The 23,976-nt window shown below is 45.3% G+C and overlaps 2 protein-coding genes across 15 annotated transcripts in view; both read right to left on the bottom strand.

Moving 5' to 3' along the window:
• LOC106613970 (vesicle-associated membrane protein 4) overlaps positions 1–10,416 on the bottom strand; it is a 42,108-nt gene extending 31,692 nt beyond the window's left edge. Inside the window, exons 1-3 of one of the 8 annotated variants that reach the window (XM_082956895.1) lie at positions 10,143–10,416; positions 7,739–7,887; positions 6,067–6,171 (exon numbers count right to left, since the gene is read on the bottom strand). In XM_082956895.1, coding sequence (XP_082813021.1) covers positions 6,067–6,171; positions 7,739–7,741 — 108 coding nt within the window. In that variant the 5' untranslated portion in view covers positions 7,742–7,887; positions 10,143–10,416. The remainder of the gene's footprint in view (positions 1–6,066; positions 6,172–7,738; positions 7,888–10,142) is intronic. The other 7 variants (XM_082956897.1, XM_082956898.1, XM_082956896.1 and 4 more) reach the window with 7 other exon arrangements.
• An 8,331-nt stretch (positions 10,417–18,747) lies between these two features.
• Positions 18,748–23,976, bottom strand: part of LOC106613969 (protein PRRC2C) — a 50,961-nt gene continuing 45,732 nt past the window's right edge. For all 7 annotated transcript variants that reach the window (XM_082956889.1, XM_082956888.1, XM_082956890.1 and 4 more), the window contains 3 exons: positions 21,563–21,689; positions 20,743–21,015; positions 18,748–20,604 (listed from right to left, as the gene is read on the bottom strand). In XM_082956889.1, coding sequence (XP_082813015.1) covers positions 20,350–20,604; positions 20,743–21,015; positions 21,563–21,689 — 655 coding nt within the window. In that variant the 3' untranslated portion in view covers positions 18,748–20,349. The remainder of the gene's footprint in view (positions 20,605–20,742; positions 21,016–21,562; positions 21,690–23,976) is intronic.

Raw genomic sequence — 23,976 nt, 5'->3', positions numbered from 1 at the left:
CCAGAGAAAGCGTGTCCACTGCTCCAGAGTCCAAAGGCGGCGAGCTTTACACCACTCCAACCGCATGGTGATCTTAGGCTTGTGTGCGGTTACTCGGCCATGGAAACCCATTTAATGAAGCTCCCGACGAACAGTTCTTGTACCGATGTTGCTTCCAGAGGTAGTTTGGAACTAGTTAGTGAGTGTCGTAACCGAGGACAGACCATTTTTACGTGCTATGCGATTCAGCACTTGGCGGTCCCATTCTGTGAGCTTGTGTGGCCTACCACTTCGCGGCTCAGCCGTTGTTGCTCCTAGACGTTTCCACTTCACAATAACAGCACTTAGAGTTTACAGGGGCAGCTCTAGCAGGGCAGATATTTGACGAACTGACTTGTTGGAATGAAGGTGCCACATTGAAAGTCACAGAGACGTTCAGTAAGGCCATTCTACTGCCAATGTTTTCTATGGAGATTGCATGACTATGTGCTCGATTTAATACACCTGTCAGCAACGGGTGTGGCTGAAATAACCGAATCCACTAATTTGAAGGGGTGTCCACATACTTTTGTATATTTGGTGTATATCTGACTGTATATAAATATATCTCAGATAACAAGAGGAATTTATTCTATTTCACCTTTATTTAACCAGGTAGGCTAGTTGAGAACAAGTTCTCATTTACAACTGCGACCTGGGCAAGAATAAAGCAAAGCAGTTCGACACATACAACAACACAGAGTTACACATGGAATAAACAAACATACAGTCAATAATACAGTAGAAAAAGTCTATATACAGTGTGTGCAAATGAAGTAAGAAAAGAGAGGTAAGGCAATAAATAAGCCATGGTGGCGAAGTAATTACAATATACCAATTAAACACTGGAGTGATTGATGTGCAGAAGATGAATGTGCAAGTAGAAATACTGGGGTGCAAAGGAGCAAGATAAATAAATAAATACAGTATGGGGATGAGGTAGTTGGATGGGCTATATTACAGAAGGGCTATGTACAGGTGCAGTGATCTGTGAGCTGCTCTGACAGCTGGTGCTTAAAGCTAGTGAAGGAGATATGAGTCTCCAGCTTCAGAGATTTTTGCAGTTTGTTCCAGTCATCGGCAGCAGAGAACTGGAAGGAAAGGCGGCCAAATGAAGAATTGGCTTTGGGGATGACCAGTGAAATATACCTGCTGGAGCGCGTGCTACGGGTGAGTGCTGCTATGGTGACCAGTGAGCTGAGATAAGACGGGGCTTTACATAGCAGAGACTTGAAGATGACCTGGAGCCAGTGGGTTTGGCGACGAAAATGAAGCGAGGGCCAGCCAACGAGAGCCAGCCAACGAGAGCGTACAGGTCGCAATGGTGGGTAGTATATGGGATTTTGGTGACAAAATGGATGGCACTGTGATAGACTGCATCCAATTTGTTGAGTAGAGTGTTGGAGAAATGTAAATGACATCGCCGAGGATTGGTAGGATGGTCAGTTTTACGAGGGTATGTTTGGCAGCATGAGTGAAGGATGCTTTGTTGCGAAATAGGAAGCAGACTCTAGACTTAATTTTGGATTGGAATTGCTTAATGTGAGTCTGGAAGGAGAGTTTACAGTCTAACCAGACACCTAGGTATTTGTCCACATATTCTAAGTCAGAACCGTCCAGAGTAGTGATGCTGGACGGGCGGGCAGCAATCGGATGAAGAGCATGCATTTAGTTTTACTTGTATTTAAGAGCAGTTGGAGGCAACGGAAGGAGAGTTGTATGGCATTGAAGCTCGTCTGGAGGTTAGTTAACACCGTGTCCAAAGAAGGGCCAGAAGTATACAGAATGGTGTTGTCTGCGTAGAGGTGGATCAGAGAATCACCAGCAGCAAGAGCGACGTCATTGATGTATACAGAGAAGAGTCGGCCTGAGAATTGAACCCTGTGGCACCCCCATAGAGACTGCCAGAGGTCCAGACAACAGGCCCTCCGATATGACACACTGAACTCTATCAGAGAAGTAGTTGGTGAACCAGGCGAGGCAGTCATTTGAGACACCAAGGCTGTTGAGACTGTCGATAAGAATGTGGTGATTGACAGAGTCGAAAGCCTTGGCCAGGTCGATGAATACAGCTGCACAGTAATGTCTCTTATCGATGGCGGTTATGATATTGTTTAGGACCTTGAGCGTGGCTGAGGTGCACCCATGACCAGCTCTGAAACCAGATTGCGTAGCGGAGAAGGTATGGGATTCGACATGGTCGGTAATCTGTTTGTTAACTTGGCTTTCAAAGACTTTAGAAAGGCAGGGTAGGATAGATATAGGTCTGTAGCAGTTTGGGTCTAGAGTGTCTCCCCCTTTGAAGAGGGGGATGATCGCGGCAGCTTTCCAATCTTTGGGAATCTCAGACGATACAAAAGAGGTTGAACAGGCTAGTAATAGGGGTTGCAACAACTGCGGTGGATAATTTTAGAAAGAGAGGGTCCAGATTGTCTAGCCCGTGTGATTTGTAGGGGTCCAGATTTTGCAGCTCTTTCAGAAGATCAGCTATCTGGATTTGGGTGAAGGAGAAATGGGGGAGGCATGGGCGAGTTGCTGAAGGGGGGTGCCGGGCAGTTGACCGGGGTAGGGGTCGCCAGGTGGAAAGCATGGCCAGCCGTAGAAAAATGCTTGTTGAAATTCTCAATTATAGTGGATTTATCGGTGGTGACAGTGTTTCCTAGCCTCAGTGCAGTGGGTCGCTGGGAGGAGGTGCTCTGATTCTCCATGGACTTTACAGCATCCCAGAACATTTTTTGAGTTTGTGCTACAGGATGCAAATTTCTGTTTGAAAAAGCTAGGCTTAGCTTTCCTAACTGCCTCTGTATATTGGTTCCTAACTTCCCTGAAAAGTTGCATATCACGGGGGCTATTCGATGCTAATGCAGTACGCCACAGGATGTTTTGTGCTGATCAAGGACAGTCAAGTCTGGAGTGAACCAAGGGCTATATCTGTTCCTGGTTCTACATTTTTTTAATGGAGCATGCTTGTTTAAGATGGTGGGAAGGCACTTTTAAAGAATAACCAGGCATCCTCTACTAACGGGATGAGGTCAATATCATTCCAGGATACTCCGGCCAGGTCGATTAGAAAGGCCTGCTCGCTGAAGTGTTTTAGGGAGTGTTTGACAGTGATGAGGGGCGGTCGTTTGACCGCAGACCCATTACGGATGCAGGCAATGAGGCAGTGATCGCTGAGATCTTGGTTGACAACAGCAGAGGTGTATTTGGCGGGCAGGTTGGTTAGGCTGATATCTATGAGGGTGCCCGTGTTTACGGATTTGGGGTTGTTCCTGGTAGGTTCATTGATAATTTGTGTGAGATTGAGGGCATCAAGCTTAGATTGTAGGATGGCTGGGGTGTTAAGCATGTCCCAGTTTAGGTCACCTAGCAGCACAAGCTCTGAAGATACATGGGGGGCAATCAATTCACATATGGTGTCCAGGGCACAGCTGGGGGCAGAGGGTGGTCTATAGCAAGCAGCAACGGTGAGAGACTTGTTTCTGGAAAGGTGGATTTTTAAAAGTAGAAGCTCAAATTGTTTGGGTACAGAAATGGATAGTATGACAGAACTCTGAAGGCTATCTCTACAGTAGATTGCAACTACGCCCCCTTTGGCAGTTCTATCTTGGTGGAAAATGTTATTGTTAGGGATGGACATTTGTGGGTTTTTGGTGGTCTTTCTAAGCCAGGATTCAGACATGGCTAAGACATCCGGGTTGGCAGAGTGTGCTAAAGCAGTAAATAAAACAAACTTAGGGAGGAGGCTTCTAATGTTAACATGCATGAAACCAAGGCTTTTATGGTTACAGAAGTCAACAAATGAGAGCACCTGGGGAATAGGAGTGGAGCTAGGCACCGCAGGTCCTGGATTCACCTCTACATCGCCAGAGGAGGAGTAGGATAAGGGTACAGCTAAAGGCTATAAGAACTGGTCGTCTAGTACGTTCAGAACAGAGAGTAAAAGGAGCAGGTTTCTGTGCGTGATAGAACAGATTCAAGGCATAATGTACAGACAAAGGTATGGTAGGATGTGAGTACATTGGAGGTAAACCTAGGCATTGAGTGATGATGAGAGAGATATTGTCTCTAGAAACATTTAAACCAGGTGATGTCACCACATATGTGGGAGGTGGAACTAAATAGTTGGTTAAGGCATATTGAGCAGGGCTAGAGGCTCTACAGTGAAATAAAACAATAATCACTAACCAGAACAGTAATGGACAATGCATATTGACATTAGGGAGAGGCATGCGTAGCCGAGTGATCATAAGGGTCCAGTGAATGGTTGGGCTGGCTGGAGACACGGCGATTCAGAGAGCTAGCAGGCCGTGGCTAGCAAGCTAGCAGAAGGACCTTAGAGGGAAGTCACGACGGAGGAAAGCCTGTTTTAGCCTCCTCGTGCGGTTCCGTCGATAGACCAGTCGTGATGGATTAGTAGGGTTCCATGTAGCAGAGGGGTTCAGTCCAATTGGCAAATGGATCTCTTCAGCTAACAGTCCAATATGCTCTAGACAGCTAGCGGGCCGCGGCTAGCAGGCTAGCAGATGGGCATTCAGGGGATGTCGCGACGGAGGGGCCTGTTGGAAAAAAACCCTCGGGCAGATTACGTCGGTAGTCCAGTCGTGATGGATAAGCTCGGCTTTGTGTAGTAAGAGGGGCCCAGGCCGATTGGCAAAATAGGAATAGTGGCACGACAAATTGGCCGATGGACCTATTAGCTAACAGTCCGATATGCTCTAGACAGCTAGCAGGCCGCGGCTAACAGATGGGCATTCAGGGGACGTTGTGACATAGGAGCCAGTTGAGTAACCCCCTCGAGCAGATTACGTCGGTAGTCCAGTCGTGAAGAATTGGCGGAGTTCCGTACCCCGTACTGGCAGTAAAAGGGGTCCAGGCCAGTTGGCAAAACAGGTATTGTAGCCCAGGAGTGGCTGATGGACCTCTTCAGCTAGCCGGGAGATGGGCCTAGCATGCGCTAGCTCCAGGCTAATTGGTGCTTGCGTCGGGACAGAGACGTTAGCCAGGAGTAGTCACTCGGATTGCAGCTAGCTAGCTATGATGATCCGGGTGAGAAGGTTCAGAGCTTGCGGTCAGAATCTGGGGATATGGAGAGAAAATAGGTCCGGTATGCTCTGATTTGAATTGCGTTGTACAAACTAAATGTGATCCATATGATCATAAGGACAAGCCTTTATCTGATGAGTGGTCCTATGTTCCATCCCAGCCATCTGACTGCATGTCACTGCTCAGCTCTGTCCAACTCCTGGATGTCTGATCCCAGGAGCCAGGAGAGGACTGAGAGCTAATATCAGAGAAGGGGGATGGAGGGAGGAGAATGGAGAGGGGTGTGTGTGTGTGTGTGTGTGTGTGTGTGTTACAGATGTGGCATCTTAATGTGACCCAAATTATTCCTGTAGCACCAGGATCTGACTGGGCCATTCTGTTCCTGCAGGAAACAGATAGAAATTGCATTAAAATGGAGGCTATCACTTGAATCTGAACTAATGACTCAACTCATGTCCCTGCATGAAGAGAAAGGGTTTATTTGGGTTTCTGTTGCATTTATGTTAAACACAAAGCCCATTTGCTTTTTTATGTGGAGGAAAACTTGCTGCAACAAAAGGGGTCGATGCCGTCGTATGCAAGAAGCAAGTCTGTGTTTCTCTTTGAATTCAGCTCTACACAACAACACAATCCTGAGACAGAGGAGGGAGGGAGTCTTCTCTGAACCTCAGAGAACATACGTTTGGCTAAAGGGCTCTGGAGTGTCATCCCTCCATCTCTTGCTCTCTTTAATCCCTCTGTCCCTTATGTTTCCAATGTTCCCCTCCTTTCATGACCCATCTGCGTCTCTTATATCTAGGATAATTTCCACTTGCCGGACGTGGATGCCTTCCCCCTCTCTGTCTCCTTGCAACGTCCCGCTCTCAACCACTCTCTCCACCCATGGTTTTAATTCCTGTCTTAAATGAGTTTGCACTTGGGAAACAGATTTCATGTTTTTGTAAATGTAACTAATAAAAACCCTTGAACCTTGCTCCATCCCTCCCTCCACCCGTGTCTCACCCTCTCGCTGCATATGGATCCCGTGACCTCTTCATCATTGAGGTGTCGTTTGAATTTGGGAGGCATGATGGCGTCTTCAGGTTGCTCCTCCCGCTCTGGCTCCCTCTGTAGGACAGGAGGAGAAACACACCTGTTACAAACCTCACACACACATTTATGATACAGTTCAGCAGAAACCCTGGTCCTATTGGGGTGCAAGCTTTTGCTCCAGCCTAGCACTAACATCTGTTTAAACTAATCAAGAATAATTCTTTATTAGTAGAATCAGGCGTGTAAGTGATGGGCTGGAAATGAAAGCCTGCAGCAAGCCCTCAAGACTGCTGCTACAGTCATTATACCAATGGCAGACAAATACCAAACACGCACAGCACACACTCAGGTGGGCCTCAAAACCAGCTTGGTTATCACATTAAATATATAGTATGACAAAGCTGGTCTGCATGCATGACTCTTTTATACACTTTGACGTGAACATTTTTGTCCAAAGTTATGACTGGTCCTGGTTCCTCTCTAAGTTTCTCCAAGCCACTGCAGACTCAGGTATTGCTCTCTAAGGGTTTAGGTCCTGGGTTTGTGAAGTTTTCTGTGACTGGACTGACCAAACAGAAACAACTAGCCTACTTACAATATCAGTCTATATGTCATTTAGCAAACAGAGCAGTGAAGAGGGGACCCTCACGCTCATGTTGGGAGGTGTGTGTGAGTGCTGCAGGCTGATAACGATAACTGCAGCCTTGGCCTCTCCATGAAGAGTGTGAGAGCAGAGAGGAACTAAACACTTCACTTAAATCTTCAAAACACGTAGAACTCATTTAGGAGAGAGTTTTTAAACAAGCATATTTAGTAACAGAAACATTTTGGTTTTTAAACCATTTCCCCTAACCCCTAGGACTGTAGGGATTATGTCAGGCTTGCCAGGATGTAATTGTGAGAGAGTTAGGCCTACTTATGCGTGGGTGGTGGTGTTGGACTAAATGTTCCACTTCAGCAGGGCGGCCTGGTTGTTATTCAGAGCTGCTCTTCTCTCCTGCCTGTTCCCTTTTGAGGGGTGGAACATGGGAGCAGTTTTAATGGGGAGCAGAGTTTGATTTAACTCTGCTGGCTGGCTATGCTGTGGAACCCAGCTCACTCAGGGGAGGGCTCCTGTGTCCGCTCACTGCTGCCTGCACCTCTTCATCTTGTCTCCATCTCTATTCCCTCAATCCTGTCTCGGAGGCCCGGAGTAGAAAACATGCTGTTCCTCCATCGAGCCTCAACCATCCCGCTTCCCAAACCAGTTGATTGGCTGTGCATCAAACTCAGCCCCAGTAACATACAACACAACCCCTGCTGTTCAGTGGTTTTAGGTGGGGCACAAAGGCCTCCTGTACAGCCTGTGAGTTATACAGCCAGACATCAAATGGTTCCACTGAAACCAAATGCTTTTCGGTGAGAAGAGAGCTAGGCAAGGCTCCGCCTCACAGAAGTCATGGAAAAGGAAATACTTCCCCACCACAAACCCATCGCTGTTTTTATTATTTTATGCTGCACATGAATTGCCCATTGGAGACAAAGATTTAATGAATTGAACTGAATAAATTCAAGGTAGAATTTTAGACAAATTTGTCTAAACACACCCCACCTCTCCTCATAGCTTCTACCCCGAGCCCCATCTCTACTGCCCCTTATGTACCATTGAATCCAGCTCAGACTGAAACTGTTGCTTTTCTCAGCGTCTCCTTCTGGCAGGGCAGTTGGTAAAGGGACGTTCCATGGCCAGGAGCGGAACATTCCGGTAAACAGAGGAGAGAGTGGAAGGGGTCAGAGCTCTATCTCAGGCAACTACAGAGAAGAGAGAGAGAGAGATGCACAGAAAAGGAAAGAAGAGGAAAGAAAAGCCAAGCAAGCAAATCTGGGTTGCAGATATGCAAGTAGGCAGCTTTGAAAGAAGCACTTTAAAAAGGCACAATCTGTAAAATCTACTTCTGGTAAGATGTTTCGTTCATCAAAAAATCAATGAAGAAGAGTGGGATGAGAGGAGCAAGATGTAGAGGGGGGTGTTTGTTAAGTTTCACACTCGATTGTATTGGGGCGATTCCACACCAGGGAAAATATTTGTGGTTTCTCAGATTGTTCCGGCAATTCTCTCATCGGAACTTAATTGGGAGGAAGGATGTTTAACATGCTTTAAACATTTGTATCACAACATTTTTATTTTAAATCATGAAATTTTTAGACCTATACATGCCTCCTGTAAGACCCTATGACCTGTACATGATACCCTGTGAACTGTACACGATACAGACAACATATTGGTGTCATTAAACTCTCTATAGCAGAAGTACTCAACTCTAACCCTACAGGGACCAGAGCCTGCTGGTTTTCTGTAATTAATTGCACACACCTGGTGTCCCAGGTCTAAAATCAGTCCCTGATTAGAGGGGAACAATGAAAAAAAATGCAGCGGAACTGGCTTCGAGGTCCAGAGTTGAGTTAGAGGGCTCTATAGTGTTCTCTCAAATATGGAGTTTGTATAGATTCTGAAATACAAACAAAAAAAATATGAATCTCAAAACCACCCTTTCTGATTTTGCCTATTTTTTGCCACATTTTTTGTAACAAGACTCTTCAACTGTCAAATTTCCAGAGCCCTCTGGTACTTTTAATGATACGACCCATTTTAAAACATAGAAATCGACATTATAGGTTATTAATCAATCACAGCCCTACTTTAGGATTGCACATTCAGCAAGTCATCAGCAGAGAGAGTTCCCTTTGAATCCATTTTCCCATTCACTGTGTTGGTGGTGCCAATTACATTAACCATACCTTCAGAATTAGCAGAGAGCCCACTATGGACATTATTTACCTGAATAGTATATTGTTCCAAACAACGTGTCTTAAAATGAACTAAATCTAAAAGGGTAGTAGTTTTGAGATATATTTTTGATGTTGAATAAATTAATGTGAAATAGTATCCAGTATATCGACATACTACTTATAGTGTGCTCTTGAATATAGAGTATAATGACACCAAGATGTTGTCCGTATCATGTACGTGTCACAGATCATAGGGTCTTAGAGGAGGCATGTACAGGTCTAAAATGGGCCTAAAAATGGCCACTCATCATAATTTTATTAAAAATGTTATAGAAATGTAAAAAGCAGTTGAAACATCGTTCCTCCCAATTAAGTTAACATGTGAGAATTGACAGAACAAGCTGAGATTTAAAAAAATTATAATAATCTGCTCACGCTGGCATGGAATTGCCCTATGGACAGAGAAACAGATTGTGCCTTTAAAAATCAAGCTTAGAAAAAACAGGAATCATCTGAAAAGGGTATAGCCTAGGCCTAGTATCTAGACTAAATGGCAGAAGCTCATCAGCTACAAGGGGAATGAGGAAATGACAGAGAGCCTAAAACAACTGGTTCAGGCAGCCATGATCAACGTTTTTTTTGTTGTCGAGGGAAGTGGAACTCTGATATTCTATTTGGCTGAAAGCACAGTTCACAGCCTAGTCTATGGACAGGAGGAAGAGACTGGCACTAAGACATGAAGCCGGACCCGGCCCTGTAACACAGCTCAGCTGCAGTTTATCATTTGATGCTCACAGAATTGAATGTATTACATTATCTAGCAAGCACTAAATAAAATCTAGTTTCCACACTGACACAGCGCCTCTGATGACATAACCATGTATTCCTGAACCAGTATATTTGCGTTAGAGAACCACTTAAGCACAGATACTGGTTCAATGTAATCCTTATCATCAACAACACTGATTGTGTAACACCAGCCAACTAGCTAACGTTAGCTATCCTCAGCAATTCGTCATCAAGAACAGAGTGAGCCATGCCATCTTGCAGTAACGGTACCTAGCTTGCTAAATCCGAAATATCGAGAAAGCCAGACAGACATATTTGTCTTCTGTGAATGGTAAATGTAGTTAGTTAGCTAACGTCACCTAACTAGGATGACAACCAGCTGGGAACAGCGTAACGTTAGCAATATCAGTAATACTTGAATTCAACAAATACAACGTAATTGTATGAAGCTATCAATCGAATCAAATATGTTTGGTTATGATGCCTACCGTTAGCTAAGATTATTATCCAGACACTGACACAGGCCGCTGGTGACGACTTTCATACTCACACTGTAGAAAAAAAACATTAACTAGCAAACTAATGCTAACGTTACCTGCTAGATTCGCACCCTCGCATACAGACGACCAAACAAACTTTGTTTATCTTCGTTAATAAATACAGGATCACAATGTTCTATTTCGCTTTCTAAAATAAATGTAAAAAAAAAAAGGATGGTTGCTACAGAGATGCTCTTCCAATCCTTCCTGCTCTCTCTGATCAGCTGACCACAAACCAGGAAGCTGGAGCGGACCAATTGCGACTGTGTTTATTTATGATTTATTTAATTAACTACAATCTATACAGAAAGTATATGTGGGAACACAAGTACATATAAATAATATACAAAGGACAATTGGGCTAGGAAGTACAATATCACATTACACAAGGACCTTAAGGGACATACATACACTTATTATTCTAACAGCTTTTTTGTTAGTAGAGTATTTAATTGGCTTAAATCGAATTTCGACTGTTACTAGAGGGAATACAGCCACAGATAAAACAATGAGACATATATTTTACCGGATGTATAAATGTGAAGCATCCGCTTGTCATTTCCACTCACTACCAAAAGCCCATTGACCGGCAGTGAAACGATATGAATTTTGTCCGACATTCGGTTAATTTTCTCATCGACGAAACATTTAATCTCAATACAGTTTTCTGTTCCCAAAACTATAACATGTTACGAACAGAGTGGACAAAGTTTTGTAGACTTTACACTTTGCCAAAGTAAAAAAAAAAATGCGTTGTTTAGAAGGAGTGCAAAGGTTAATTGAGTTATTGCACATGCGCACTTCAGAGTAGGCGTTCCCTAACGGAAATATGCAAATGTTCTAATACTGTACTACCATGAAAATAAAATTCAAAATCAAATAGATCCCCAACTTCTAGGGAAGTTCCCCAACACCCTGACAGTAGGTCCAATACTACAGGTACATCTATGTCAGATCCATCAGTCTGACAGTAGGTCCAATACTACAGGTACATCCATGTAAGATCCATCAGTCTGACAGTAGGTCCAATACTACAGGTACATCCATGTCAGATCCATCAGTCTGACAGTAGGTCCAATACTACAGGTACATCCATGTCAGATCCATCAGTCTGACAGTAGATCCACTTACTACAGGTACATCCATGTCAGATCCATCAGTCTGACAGTAGGTCCAATACTACAGGTACATCTATGTAAGATCCATCAGTCTGACAGTAGGTCCAATACTACAGGTACATCCATGTAAGATCCATCAGTCTGACAGTAGATCCACTTACTACAGGTACATCCATGTCAGATCCATCAGTCTGACAGTAGGTCCAATACTACAGGTACATCTATGTAAGATCCATCAGTCTGACAGTAGGTCCAATACTACAGGTACATCCATGTAAGATCCATCAGTCTGACAGTAGGTCCAATACTACAGGTACATCTTTGTAAGATCCATCAGTCTGACAGTAGGTCCAATACTACAGGTACATCCATGTAAGATCCATCAGTCTGACAGTAGGTCCAATACTACAGGTACATCCATGTAAGATCTATCAGTCTGACAGTAGGTCCAATACTACAGGTACATCCATGTCAGATCCATCAGTCTGACAGTAGGTCCACTACTACAGGTACATCTATGTAAGATCCATCAGTCCGCACTATAGTTCTACCAATCTGTTTTACAGCCTCTGCATATCGGCTCCCAAGTGGCGCAGTGGTCAAAAGCACTGCATCTCTGTGCTTGAGGCGCCACTACAGACACCCTGGTTCGATTCCAGGCTGTATCACATCTGGCTGTGATTGGGAGTCCCATAGGGCGGCGCACAATTGGCCCAGCGTCATACGGGTTTGGCTGGGGTAGGCTGTCACTGTAAATACGAATTTATTCTTAACGGACTTGCCTAGTTAAATAAAATAAATGTATAAAATATGGTACATCATGACTGATCCTGAGCCTCTCTCTGTGCCTGGCATCCACCAAATGCTGCACTGTTTTCTCATGGCTATTAATATTTTCCATTTTTCAGGATCTTCTCTTGCTGAGCCTGGCTAGCACACAATATTAACAATCTATCATTTCGAATGAACCAAGCTAATTTCACTTCACCTACCTCTATCTTTGCAGCATTAGTTAGTCTGAGACACTGAAAAACAGCTTCTATCTCAAGGCCATCAGACTGTTAAACAGTCATCACTAACATTGAGTGGCTGCTGCCAACATACTGACTCAAATCTCTAGCCACTTTAATAATAAAAAATTGGATGTAATAAATGTATCACTAGTCACTTTAAACAATGCCACTTTATATAATATTTACATACCCTACAGTACTCATCTCATATGTATATACTGTACTCTATACCATCTACTGCATCTTGCCTATGCCGCACGGCCATCGCTCATCCATATATTTACATGTACATATTCTTATTCATTCCTTCACACTTGTGTGTATAAGGTAGTTGTTGTGAAATTGTTAGATTACTTGTTAGATATTACTGCATGGTCGGAACTAGAAGCACAAGCATTTCGCTACACTTGCATTAACATCTGTTAACAATGTGTATGTGACCAATAAAATTTGATTTGATAGGGTATAAGTGAGGCCCTGTGGTCTCATCAAACACTATCACCACTTTCCACTCCAACACATCATTGCTCTTGCTTCCAACCTTGGCCCTCTTTATGCTTTCTTTACTAGATGCTCCACTGCTTTCTGTATCATGACCTCTCTTCTTCCTGTGTCTTTCCACTACCAACCACTCCGGTCCTTGAACCTTATCCTCCCGCTCCATACACCAGAAAAGAAAGCCATGATGTTTGCACTCCAGCACTGTTGTTGCTTCACCAACTTTTCTCTCAATTTCGTCCACACACGTCACTGCCATTTCTAACCAACGCTCTCTCACACTCCTGGGATACATCTTATGTTAAATTACGTCTAAAGTAGATCTTTTTTTCATAGGTAACCCTAATCCTTTTCCTAACCTTAATCGAATTATTCTAACCTGCTTCATTAATTCTCATAACCTGCTGAGCAAGATCTCCTAACCTGCTACGAAAAGGAAATTCTGGTCAATTGTGGCAAACTGTATTCTATCTAGTCAAATCCGTGTTTGTCCACTTCCTACATTCTTCTTCTTCCAGGGAGCACAGCTATGACCAGAAGTTACTTTTTGTAGCAGGTTAGGAGAGCATTTTAGCTAACCCTAACCCTTTGCCTAACCTTAACCTAAGTTTCCTAACCTGCCACCTTAATTATCCTAACCTGCTGTGTAAATAATCCTAACTTGCTTCGAAAAGTAACTTCCGGTTGCAGCTGTAGTCCCTAGAATCACTGCCTGCCCAGTGCCCAGTTTCCCCCAGATGTGAAGCAGCATCAATTAGAAGATTCAAATTATTGATTTGAAGTCAATACAATTGCTGGATGACTGATAAATACTGAAAATAGACATTATCTCTCATTTTGAGTATTCTTTATTGAGAAAGAGAGAGAAATAGCTAAGCTTGGGAACCTTCATAGGTGTGACCAGGCCTTGTATTTATTTATAAGAGGGTGACCACGGCTCAGACATGGCTACTGGTATTACATTTTTATGCCATGCCTCAGATGAGGTCTTGCCACCCAGGTCCCAAGCCTTCAACTCAGCCAGCATTTTTAAGGGGCTCTGACTAGTGTCCAGATCTACTAGTAACAGCCATAGAATAGTCTGTTCTGGTGTGAGTAACACTGGCAGAGAATCAATGAAAGACCAAGAGAATTTGTAGACTGGAGCACCAGAGGCCCTAATGAGAGCAACAGACTAGCGCCTGAGAGGGGCTCTTGGGCTGGAGAGAGGAGGATGAGGGAGCTGAGATGGATCGAACGCTAGAAGTGGATGAGGAGAGGAGGAAGGAGGGGAGGGTGGATGGTGAGAGGAAGATGGAGGTCATTCAGTACGCACAAACACACGCATGCATGCATACACAACAGCAGCACCAGGGGAGTTTAGGTTATAAACTACCCTAGGACAGGAACTGAGCTCAAACTTGTGAGTGATGCCTCCCAGATGTGCCGACAGAACACACACACACACACACACACACACACACACCCACACACACACACACACACAACCGTCCCCAGAGCTTAGCCCAGACTAACACCAGATAATTTATCTCACACACATACAGGTATGTCAAAACACACACACACACACACTCGTCAGCTGAAGCTGGATTTGTCCCCATTTAACAGTTACAGTTTACACTAATGGGCCATCACGTTTCCCTCATGATCAACTGTTTATCTTATTAAACCATTCAAAGTCAAACTAATCAAGTCTAATATAATCATTAAGTTTAGATTGGGCCTCAACAGTAAATGCTTTGTTGAGGAAAGTCTGAGTCAGCTCATAGTTAGTTTAGTTTATTGTATCTACTTTAGGAAACTTTCTCTTGCATCTTATAATGTAGACAACTCTGTGTCTGTATCCCAGCACAAATGTGGCAAGTGATTTGTCCATTATGTGAAGCCTGGGCAGGGCATCATGCACCCATTATTAGAGGGGGCATGAACTAGAGGGGGAATGAACTACGTGAGGATGGAAGGGGGGGTGGTCCGGAGGGTCTTCACCCCCCTCCTGAAGTTGGAGAACTTAGCATGTTTCAAACACCTGAATCAGCTTGTTTCCTGCAATCTAGAGCCAAATCATTATGATAATTATACAGTGCATGCGGAAAGTATTCAGACACCTTGACTTTTTCCAAATGTTGTTACATTACAGCCTTATTTTAAAATGGACAAAAAAAATGTTTTATCATCAATCTACACACAATACCCCATAATGACAAAGCAAAAACAGGTTTATAGACATTTTTGCAACTGTATTAAAAATCAAAACAGAAATACCTTATTTACATAAGTACTCAGACCTTTTGCTATTGAAAAAAATATATATATATTTTACCTTTATTTAACTAGGCAAGTCAGTTAAGAACAAATTCTTATTTTCAATGACAGCCTAGGAACAGTGGTTTAACTGCCTTGTTCAGGGGCAGAATGACAGATTTGTACCTTGTCAGCTCGGGGATTAAAACTTGCAACCTTTCAGTTACTAGTCCAATGCTCTAACCACTAGGCTACGCTGCTGAAATTGAACTCAGGTGCATCCTGTTTCCATTGATCATCCTTGAGATGTTTCTACAACTTGTTTGGAGTCCACCTGTGGTAAATTCAATTGATTGGACATGATTTGGAAAGGAACACACCTGTCTATATAAGGTCCCACAGTTGACAGTGCATGTCAGAGCAAAAACCAAGCCATGAGGTCGAAGGAATTCTCCGTAGAGCTCAGAGACAGGATTGTGTCGAGGCACAGATCTGGGGAAGGGTACCAAAAAATGTCTGCAGCATTGAAGGTTCCCAAGAACACAGCGACCTCCATCATTCTTAAATGGAAGAAGTTTTGAACCACCAAGACTCTTCCTAGAGCTGGCCACCCGGCCAAACTGAGCAAACGGGGGAGATGGACCTTGATCAGGGAGGTGACCAAGAACCTGATGGTCACTCTGACAGCGCTCCAGAGTTCCGCTGTGAAGATGGGAGAACCTTTCAGGGACTGGGAGACTAGTCAGAATCGAGGGAAAGATGAACGGAGCAAAGTACAGAGAGATCCTTGATGAAAACCTGGTTCAGAGCGCCTAGGACCTCAGACTGGGGTGAAGGTTCACCTTTCAACAGGACAACGAGCCTAAGCACACAGCCAAGGCAATTCAGGAGTGGCTTCGGGACAAGTCTCAATGTCCTTGAGTGGCCCAGCCAGAGCCCAGACTTGAACCCAATCAAACATCTCTGGAGACCTGAAAATAGCTGTGCAGTGACGCTCCCCATCCAACCTGACAAGAGCTTGAGAGGATCTGCAGAGAAGAATGGGAGAAACTCCCCAAATTGTGTGTATATTGATGATTGGGGGGGAAAACAATTTAATACATTTTATAATAAGGCTGTTACGTAACAAAATGTAGAAAAAGCACTTATTAATGAAGCCGATGACTGATGTGGTATTCTCCTCAATGCCATCGGATGAATCCCAGAACATATTCCAGTCTGTGCTTGTAGCTTCATCGAACCACTTCCGTATTGAGCTCGTCACTGGTACTTCCTGTTTTTTGCTTTAAGCATGAATCAGGTGGATAGAGTTATTGTCAGATTTGCCAAATGGAGGGCGAGGGAGAGCTTTACTCCACATATCATATAAATGTGATCTAAAAAAAAATCTCTAGTTGCACATGTGACATGCTGGTGGAAATGAGGTCAAACAGACTACAGTTTTCCTGCATTAAAGTCCCCAGCCACTAGGAGACCTGCCTCTGGATCAGCATTTTCTTTTTTGCTTATGGCCTTAAACAGCTCGTTGAGTCCCGTCATAGTGCCAGCTCGGTTTGTGATGATAGATAAGAATATAGATGAAAATCCTCTTATATTGTGGTCTACAGCTTATCATAAGGTACTGAGCAAAACCTCAAGACTTCCTAGCCCAGTGGTTATATCCCTATTTCCCCTATCTCACACCAGCCCTGTTGTAGTCCCAGTGTGTGAGGTTATGACCGATGCTAGAGCACACACTCTCAATCCCAGCCTAGCTGCTCCGAGTAAAATACTGGTAGCCAAGGGGAAATGATGTCCTCACTTAACACTGCTATGTACCAAAACACATGCCAGATTCTAAATCTGAAAAAAAGTCTTAATTATAATCACTAACAGTAAACAGAAGGTGTTGAGGGAAACAACACTTTTCATTTGACTGTTTTCATCACAGGTCTAGGTCTGTGTCTTCTAGTGAACAGCAGTTTAACATAGCGGTCATTTATTTATCCGTTGCTGTGTTTTTCCAGTCACAACATGGCTGTAAACAGATTGTCCCCCGATGGGAGAAGTAGTCATATATTCCACTCTATAGAGACGCTATGCAAAAACCCACACATAACTAAACAACCTGTAAACACACACTAAACAACCTTCAATGCCATGTATGTATGATGACAGACAGATGTGATATGCACGTGCGCACTCACGGAAACACACACACAGATGTTTACATAGGCTGGATGTGTCTGTGTCCCGACTAATAAAAGGCCAGTGATTACGATGTGTTCAACAGGACTACCTTTACTAGGGTCTTCACAGAGAACACATTAAAACACACATGATCACGCAGCCTTTCTACCCTGCAGGTGCTTAGGGTGATTAAACACCACCCTCTCAGGTGTGAAATCACTCAGTAGTGGTTTAAAGACTCTTTGGATCTGTGTTGTGTGGAAATAGGAGAGTTACAAGTGGGGCTGAGGCTCATAATGCTCAGAGTTCCATGAAAGCCATTGTTCTTCTATTCCTGGAATATTGTCTCCACGCAGCAGTTCTGTTGGGCAGGATAGATGTTGTGTAACTAACTAGACTGGAGCATTTTTGACTGAGAGCCGCATGCTTAGTGTTATACGTTTTATTATCATACCATCACGTTTCTGTAATAGATGTTTAAACAGCAATAGGATGTAGTGTGAAAGTCCCTTTGTCAGTCATTCCTGGTATGGTGTCTGAGATGGCTGGTTCCTCATCAGGAAGGAGAAGCAGGATGTTCTCATACCACAGTCTTCAGACGCAACACATCAATAACATGTTTACTGGTACCTCTCCACACATACACGTGATGTGGGTGGACGGGAGACAGGACAGCGGTATTTCCACTGGATTAGGAAAAGAGGAATGTTGTTTAATTGTAGGGAGGGAGGTAGAGGAAGGAGAGAGCAACCCCACCCCTGCTTTTATGAGCTTTCTCCATCGTTAACCCACCAAGGGGCAGAGAGGGTTTGATGTGGCATAGAGGGGAGTCTGTCCTAGCCTCCTAAATACTTCCCTCTGAGGTTGGCCAAACATACCTCACTTCACCAGAAGCTACCCCAGACTTTCAAATTACCTATTGCCCATGTAGTACACTACTTCTGGCCAGAGCCCTTTGTGTAACCCCAAGTTCGTCAACAGAATCTGTACACAAATCATGATGGAATGAACTCCGTAGTTTCTTGCCTGTGACTGACTCCATATTTCCAAATTGGTTTCAGTTGACAGCTTCAAAGTGGTTGTGAAGATTAAAAGCCCACTTTTCATAGTCTCATAAATACTGGGGAACCCCGAATGAAGTGGGTCCAAGGTTCAAACTGTCCCAGCCCAACCTGGTCTCTCCTCTGGTGCGCCCTCCGTCCCACAACCAGCATGCTAACTCATTTGGTGGGGGGGATGCAGCGTTCGCCTATAGGCCCACCCCCCATGTCTCCCTCTCTGGGAGGGGGTTTGAGGCTGTGGTAGGACTGAATGGTCAAAAGTTGGATCTTCCACATTCCTACAAAATCCTGGCCTCTGGATTTCTACCCTAACTGGATGTGTGTGCGAGCAGTGTTATTTCCACTGTGATCTTAAGTAAATGTTGAGTTTTCCCTCCTCCGGTATCTGTAACTACATGGTTCTTCAAACAGAATCATGAGTTAAAACAGACTCAAACTATCCCAGACACAGGGCCACTTTTTAAACAGCATATTATTTTATTAGTTTCTTAACTAAAACCAAGAATGTAAGACCGTACATATTTTAATACAGCGATGTACCCCCTGTACAAGTAAAAGAAAAAACAAACCAATTACCCCCCCACTATGTCCTCCTACACAAGGTTCCTCATCCCGTGTTCTGGTTAGGGGGGGTAATTAGACCCCTCCCCACTAGTGGAGTATACTACTGTACATTTCTGAAGGACCCTTGTCACCATGGTAAACCAGTGATGAGAGAGTGGTGTAGGTTTGAGTGAGTGGAAGTGAGATGAGACAGGAATAATGTCTCCTCTCAACACTAAACACCTGTCCTTCTGCCCTGAAATGCAGCAGAACTAGTCTGCAGTTGAACGCAAAGCTATTTCTAATTTTGTTTTATTTCTCCCCATTCTGTCTCCCTTTCCCTCTTGGTGAGGGTTAACAGAAAGCCACACTGAACTGTTTTGTTTCTACAGTTTGAATTAGTACTGTCTCCCTTTCTGTTAGTAGCAGCAGGGTTGGGTGCCCTACAGGCAATTGAGTGAGTGTGTGAGACACCGTTACGATGGGCGTGTGAGCAGTGGTGAAGAGGTATTCTATCCTCCTCTCTCTCTCTCTCTCTCTCTCGAGGGAGGAAAGCTCCCAGACTGGATTCAGGGTCTGTCTGTCCGTTTACAGACAGCCCATAATAACTCCCCATCCACTCTGCTGCCATAACAACAGGGATTCTCAAGGCTCTGTGAAATCATCTTTGCACGCTCAACCTTTGGCTAAAGATACAGGAGAGAACCGGGCAGTGGCCTCCCGTGTGCCCCACGCAAACACACACAAACACCACCTTTATCATTCCGCTCAGGCAAAGAGATGCAAGCAAGAGAAAAGGCAGACTAATCAATTAAATAAATCAACTGCTGCATCTTACATTTCCTTTCGAGGAAAAACCCTGATTTCATAGTTTCTCTCTTTAGTGAATATTGGTGAAAGTGTTGAGCGCTAGAGGGAGTTTGTGTGTGTGGTGATCGTACAAGCTTGTATACACTCACACAGCTGTGTGTTAGCAATGATGGATGGAAGACCGGCAGAGGAATAGAACGTGTCTGTGCTTCACTAAAATACATCCTTAAATAAGATTGTTTGATCCAACTACAAAAACAAAAGATTGCTTGATTCTCCTGTTAACAAAAACAACAGCCCTGTCCTCCTAATAACGGGATTCTATTGTGAAAAAGGAACAGAAATCATAGGGCTATAAAAATGGCAAACTAGCAAATCTTTTTTTACCATCTTAGTAGACATTTGAAGTACAGCTTGCCGTCTTCCGCCCCGCCCAAATTACAAGAGGCGGGGTTAAAAATCACACACAGACCTCCAATAGTGGAGGACAAGAGAGGAGGAGAAGGGGAGAGAGATGAGGTTGGATCACACACACACACAGTAGCCCCCTCAGTAACCATTGACTTATACACCCCCACCTCTCCCATCTTTCTCCGCCTCTAACACCAGCGAGGGTGATGTGTGAGCGAGTGACTGCATGAATATGTGGAACAGCTGGATCATCTCTCTCCCCATCCCTCCATCTGTGGAGATGTGTGAGGCTCTACTTTCCCTCCTCTTGTTTGATGGCCTGGGGCTTGATGGGGCCGGTGCGGATGGGTTTGCCCGCTGACAGGGAGGGTTTGTCGGGCTCAGGGCGCTCCACGATTCCCACCGTCTGGTGGTTGGGGGGCAGGATGTCGAGGGGGGGTTTGCCGCTCCCCTGGTCGAGACGAGAGGGTTTGGAGACTGACGGAGCCTTGAGCTGCTCTGAGAAGAACTTATGAGTCGACTGGAGCACCTCAGCTCGCTGCTTCGCCTGGGGACAGCAATCAGTGAATAAAGCAATCAAATGAATCACTCAACCACATGCTGGGTTCATTTAGGAGACATCAGGATTTCAACACCAGGCACATTCTAGTTCAACCAGTCAACTAATCAGCAAGCAGTACTATACCTTAAGGTCCTGCTCTGCCTGGTTGCCTCGGGGACCCGTAGGGCCTCTAGGTGCGAGGGGGGGAAGAGGCCCTCTAGGGGGGTGGGAGGGGTGCATCTGGGGGAACTGCTGCTGCTGCGGCCGGGGGTGAGGCATCAAACCCCCTCCCAGAGAGGGAGACATGGGGGGTGGGCCCATAGGCGAACGCTGCATCCCTCCACCAAATGAGTTAGCATGCTGGGTGTGGGAGGGAGGGCGCACCAGAGGAGAGACCAGGTTGGGCTGGGACAGAATCTGAAAGGAGGGAGAGGAGTGTTAACGTCATCAACTCTTTGTATTAGAAATCCAAGGAAAAGGTGGTGTTAAGCTGGCCTCGATCACAAGTGTCAAATGTTAGTCGTATGATGTGTGTGGGTGCATGAGTGAGTGTGGTAAGGTGTGGAGAATCAGTGCAGGTGGTCAGTCCAGTACAAATGTTCAGCAGTATGATGGCTTGTAGATGGAAACAGTCTCTGAGCCGGTTGGTATAAGACCTCATGCTCCGATATCATGTGGCTGGGGTGTGTGTGGTCCTTGATGCTGCAGGCCTTCTTCAGCCACCGTTTAAAGTAGATGTCCTGGATGGGTGGGAGCACGGTCCCAGTGATGCCCTCCACCCGCTGGAGGGCCTTGCGGTCGTGGACAGAGCAATTCCTGTACCAGCCGGTGATGCAACCGGTCAGGACGCTCTCGATGGTGCAGCGGTAGTATTTGGAGGAGACACGGGGCAGCATGCAGTTTCTTCAGCCGCCTTAGGAAGTAGAGACCCTGTTGCGCCCCAGTGTGTGTGTGCGTGCGTTACCTGTGGGTTGAACTGTCTGGGGAAGTGCTGTGTGATTCTCATGGCAGCAGAGCTGGGCTGGAACTGTTTCTGGTACAGCATGCTGTTCATCTTACTGGACTGGCTGCTGGGAGATGTAGAGCTGGCCCTGACCAGACAAATACATCAGCTCTTGGTATACTCACAAAACCGGTAGAAGGTGGGACAGGCTCTGTGTGAGAATGTGTGTTACCTGTAAGGACTAGGTGTAGGTGTAGGGGTAGTGTGTGTGTGTGTGTAGGTGTAGGGGTAGTGTGTGTGTGTGTGTGTGTGTGTGTGTGTGTGTGTGTGTGTGTGTGTTAACTGTAAGGACTAGGTGTAGGGGTAGTGTGTGTGTGTGTGTGTGTGTGTGTTACCTGTAAGGACTAGGTGTAGGGGTAGTGTGTGTGTGTGTGTGTGTGTGTGTGTGTGTTACCTGTAAGGACTAGGTGTAGGGGTAGTGTGTGTGTGTGTGTGTGTGTGTGTGTGTGTTACCTGTAAGGACTAGGTGTAGGGGTAGTGTGTGTGTGTGTGGGTGTGTGTGTGTGTGTTACCTGTAAGGACTAGGTGTAGGGGTAGTGTGTGTGTGTGTGTGTGTGTGTTACCTGTAAGGACTAGGTGTAGGGGTAGTGTGTGTGTGTGTGTGTGTGTGTGTGTGTGTGTGTGTGTGTGTGTGGTGTGTGTGTGTGTGTGTGTGGGGGGGGGACCTGTAAGGACTAGGTGTAGGGGTAGTGTGTGTGTGTGTGTGTGTGTGTGTGTGTGTGGGACCTGTAAGGACTAGGTGTAGGGGTAGTGTGTGTGTGTGTGTTACCTGTAAGGACTAGGTGTAGGGGTAGTGTGTGTGTGTGTGTGTGTGTGTGTGTGTGTACCTGTAAGGACTAGGTGTAGGGGTAGTGTGTGTGTGTGTGTGTGTGTGTGTGTGTGTGTGTGTGTGTGTTACCTGTAAGGACTAGGTGTAGGGGTAGTGTGTGTGTGTGTGTGTGTGTGTGTGTGTGTGTGTGTGTGTGTGTGTGTGTACTGTAAGGACTAGGTGTAGGGGTAGTGTGTGTGTGTGTTGTGTGTGTTACCTGTAAGGACTAGGTGTAGGGGTAGGTGTGTGTGTGTGTGTGTGTGTGTGTGTGTGTGGTTACCTGTAAGGACTAGGTGTAGGGGTAGTGTGTGTGTGTGTGACCTGTAAGGACTATGTGTAGGGGTAGTGTGTGTGTGTGTGTGTGTGTGTGTGTTACCTGTAAGGACTAGGTGTAGGGGTAGTGTGTGTGTGTGTGTTACCTGTAAGGACTAGGTGTAGGGGTAGTGTGTGTGTGTGTGTGTGTGTGCCTGTGAGGACTAGGTGTAGGGGTAGTGTGTGTGTGTGTTACCTGTAAGGACTAGGTGTAGGGGTAGTGTGTGTGTGTGTGTGTGTGACCTGTAAGGACTAGGTGTAGGTGTAGTGTGTGTGTGTGTGGCGTGTGTGGTGTGTGTGTGTGTGGGGGGGACCTGTAAGGACTAGGTGTAGGGGTAGTGTGTGTGTGTTACCTTTAAGGACTATGTGTAGGGGTAGTGTGTGTGTGTGTGTGTGTGTGTGTGTGTGTGTGTGTGTGTGTGTTACCTGTAAGGACTAGGTGTAGGGGTAGTGTGTGTGTGTGTGTTACCTGTAAGGACTAGGTGTAGGGGTAGTGTGTGTGTGTGTGTGTGTTACCTGTAAGGACTAGGTGTAGGGGTAGTGTGTGTGTGTGTGGGGACCTGTAAGGACTAGGTGTAGGGGTAGTGTGTGTGTGTGTGGGGACCTGTAAGGACTAGGTGTAGGGGTAGTGTGTGTGTGTGCCTGTAAGGACTAGGTGTAGGGGTAGTGTGTGTGTGTTACCTGTAAGGACTAGGTGTAGGGGTAGTGTGTGTGTGTGTGGGGACCTGTAAGGACTAGGTGTAGGGGTAGTGTGTGTGTGTGTGTGTGTGTGTGTGTGTGTGTGTGTGTGTGTGTGTGTGTGTGTACCTGTAAGGACTGAGGTGTGAGGGGTGAGTGCTGTGTGTGTTACCTGTAAGGACTAGGTGTAGGGGTAGTGTGTGTGTGTGTGGGGGACCTGTAAGGACTAGGTGTAGGGGTAGTGTGTGTGTGTGTGTGTGTGCCTGTGAGGACTAGGTGTGAGGGGTGAGTGTGTGTGTGTGTGTGTGTGTGTTACCTGTAAGGACTAGGTGTAGGGGTAGTGTGTGTGTGTGTGTGTGTGTACCTGTAAGGACTAGGTGTAGGGGTAGTGTGTGTGTGTGTGTGTGTGTTACCTGTAAGGACTAGGTGTAGGGGTAGTGTGTGTGTGTGTGTGTGTGTGTGTGTGTGTGTGTGTGTGTGTGTGTGTGTGTGTGTGTGTGTGTGTGGGACCTGTAAGGACTAGGTGTAGGGGTAGTGTGTGTGTGTGTGTGTGTTACCTGTAAGGACTAGGTGTAGG

This window comes from Salmo salar, chromosome 10 (genome assembly GCF_965601325.2).
Source record: "Salmo salar chromosome 10, fSalSal1, whole genome shotgun sequence".
NCBI classification, from domain to species: domain Eukaryota; kingdom Metazoa; phylum Chordata; class Actinopteri; order Salmoniformes; family Salmonidae; genus Salmo; species Salmo salar.
This window is presented reverse-complemented; position numbering and strand designations above follow the sequence as displayed.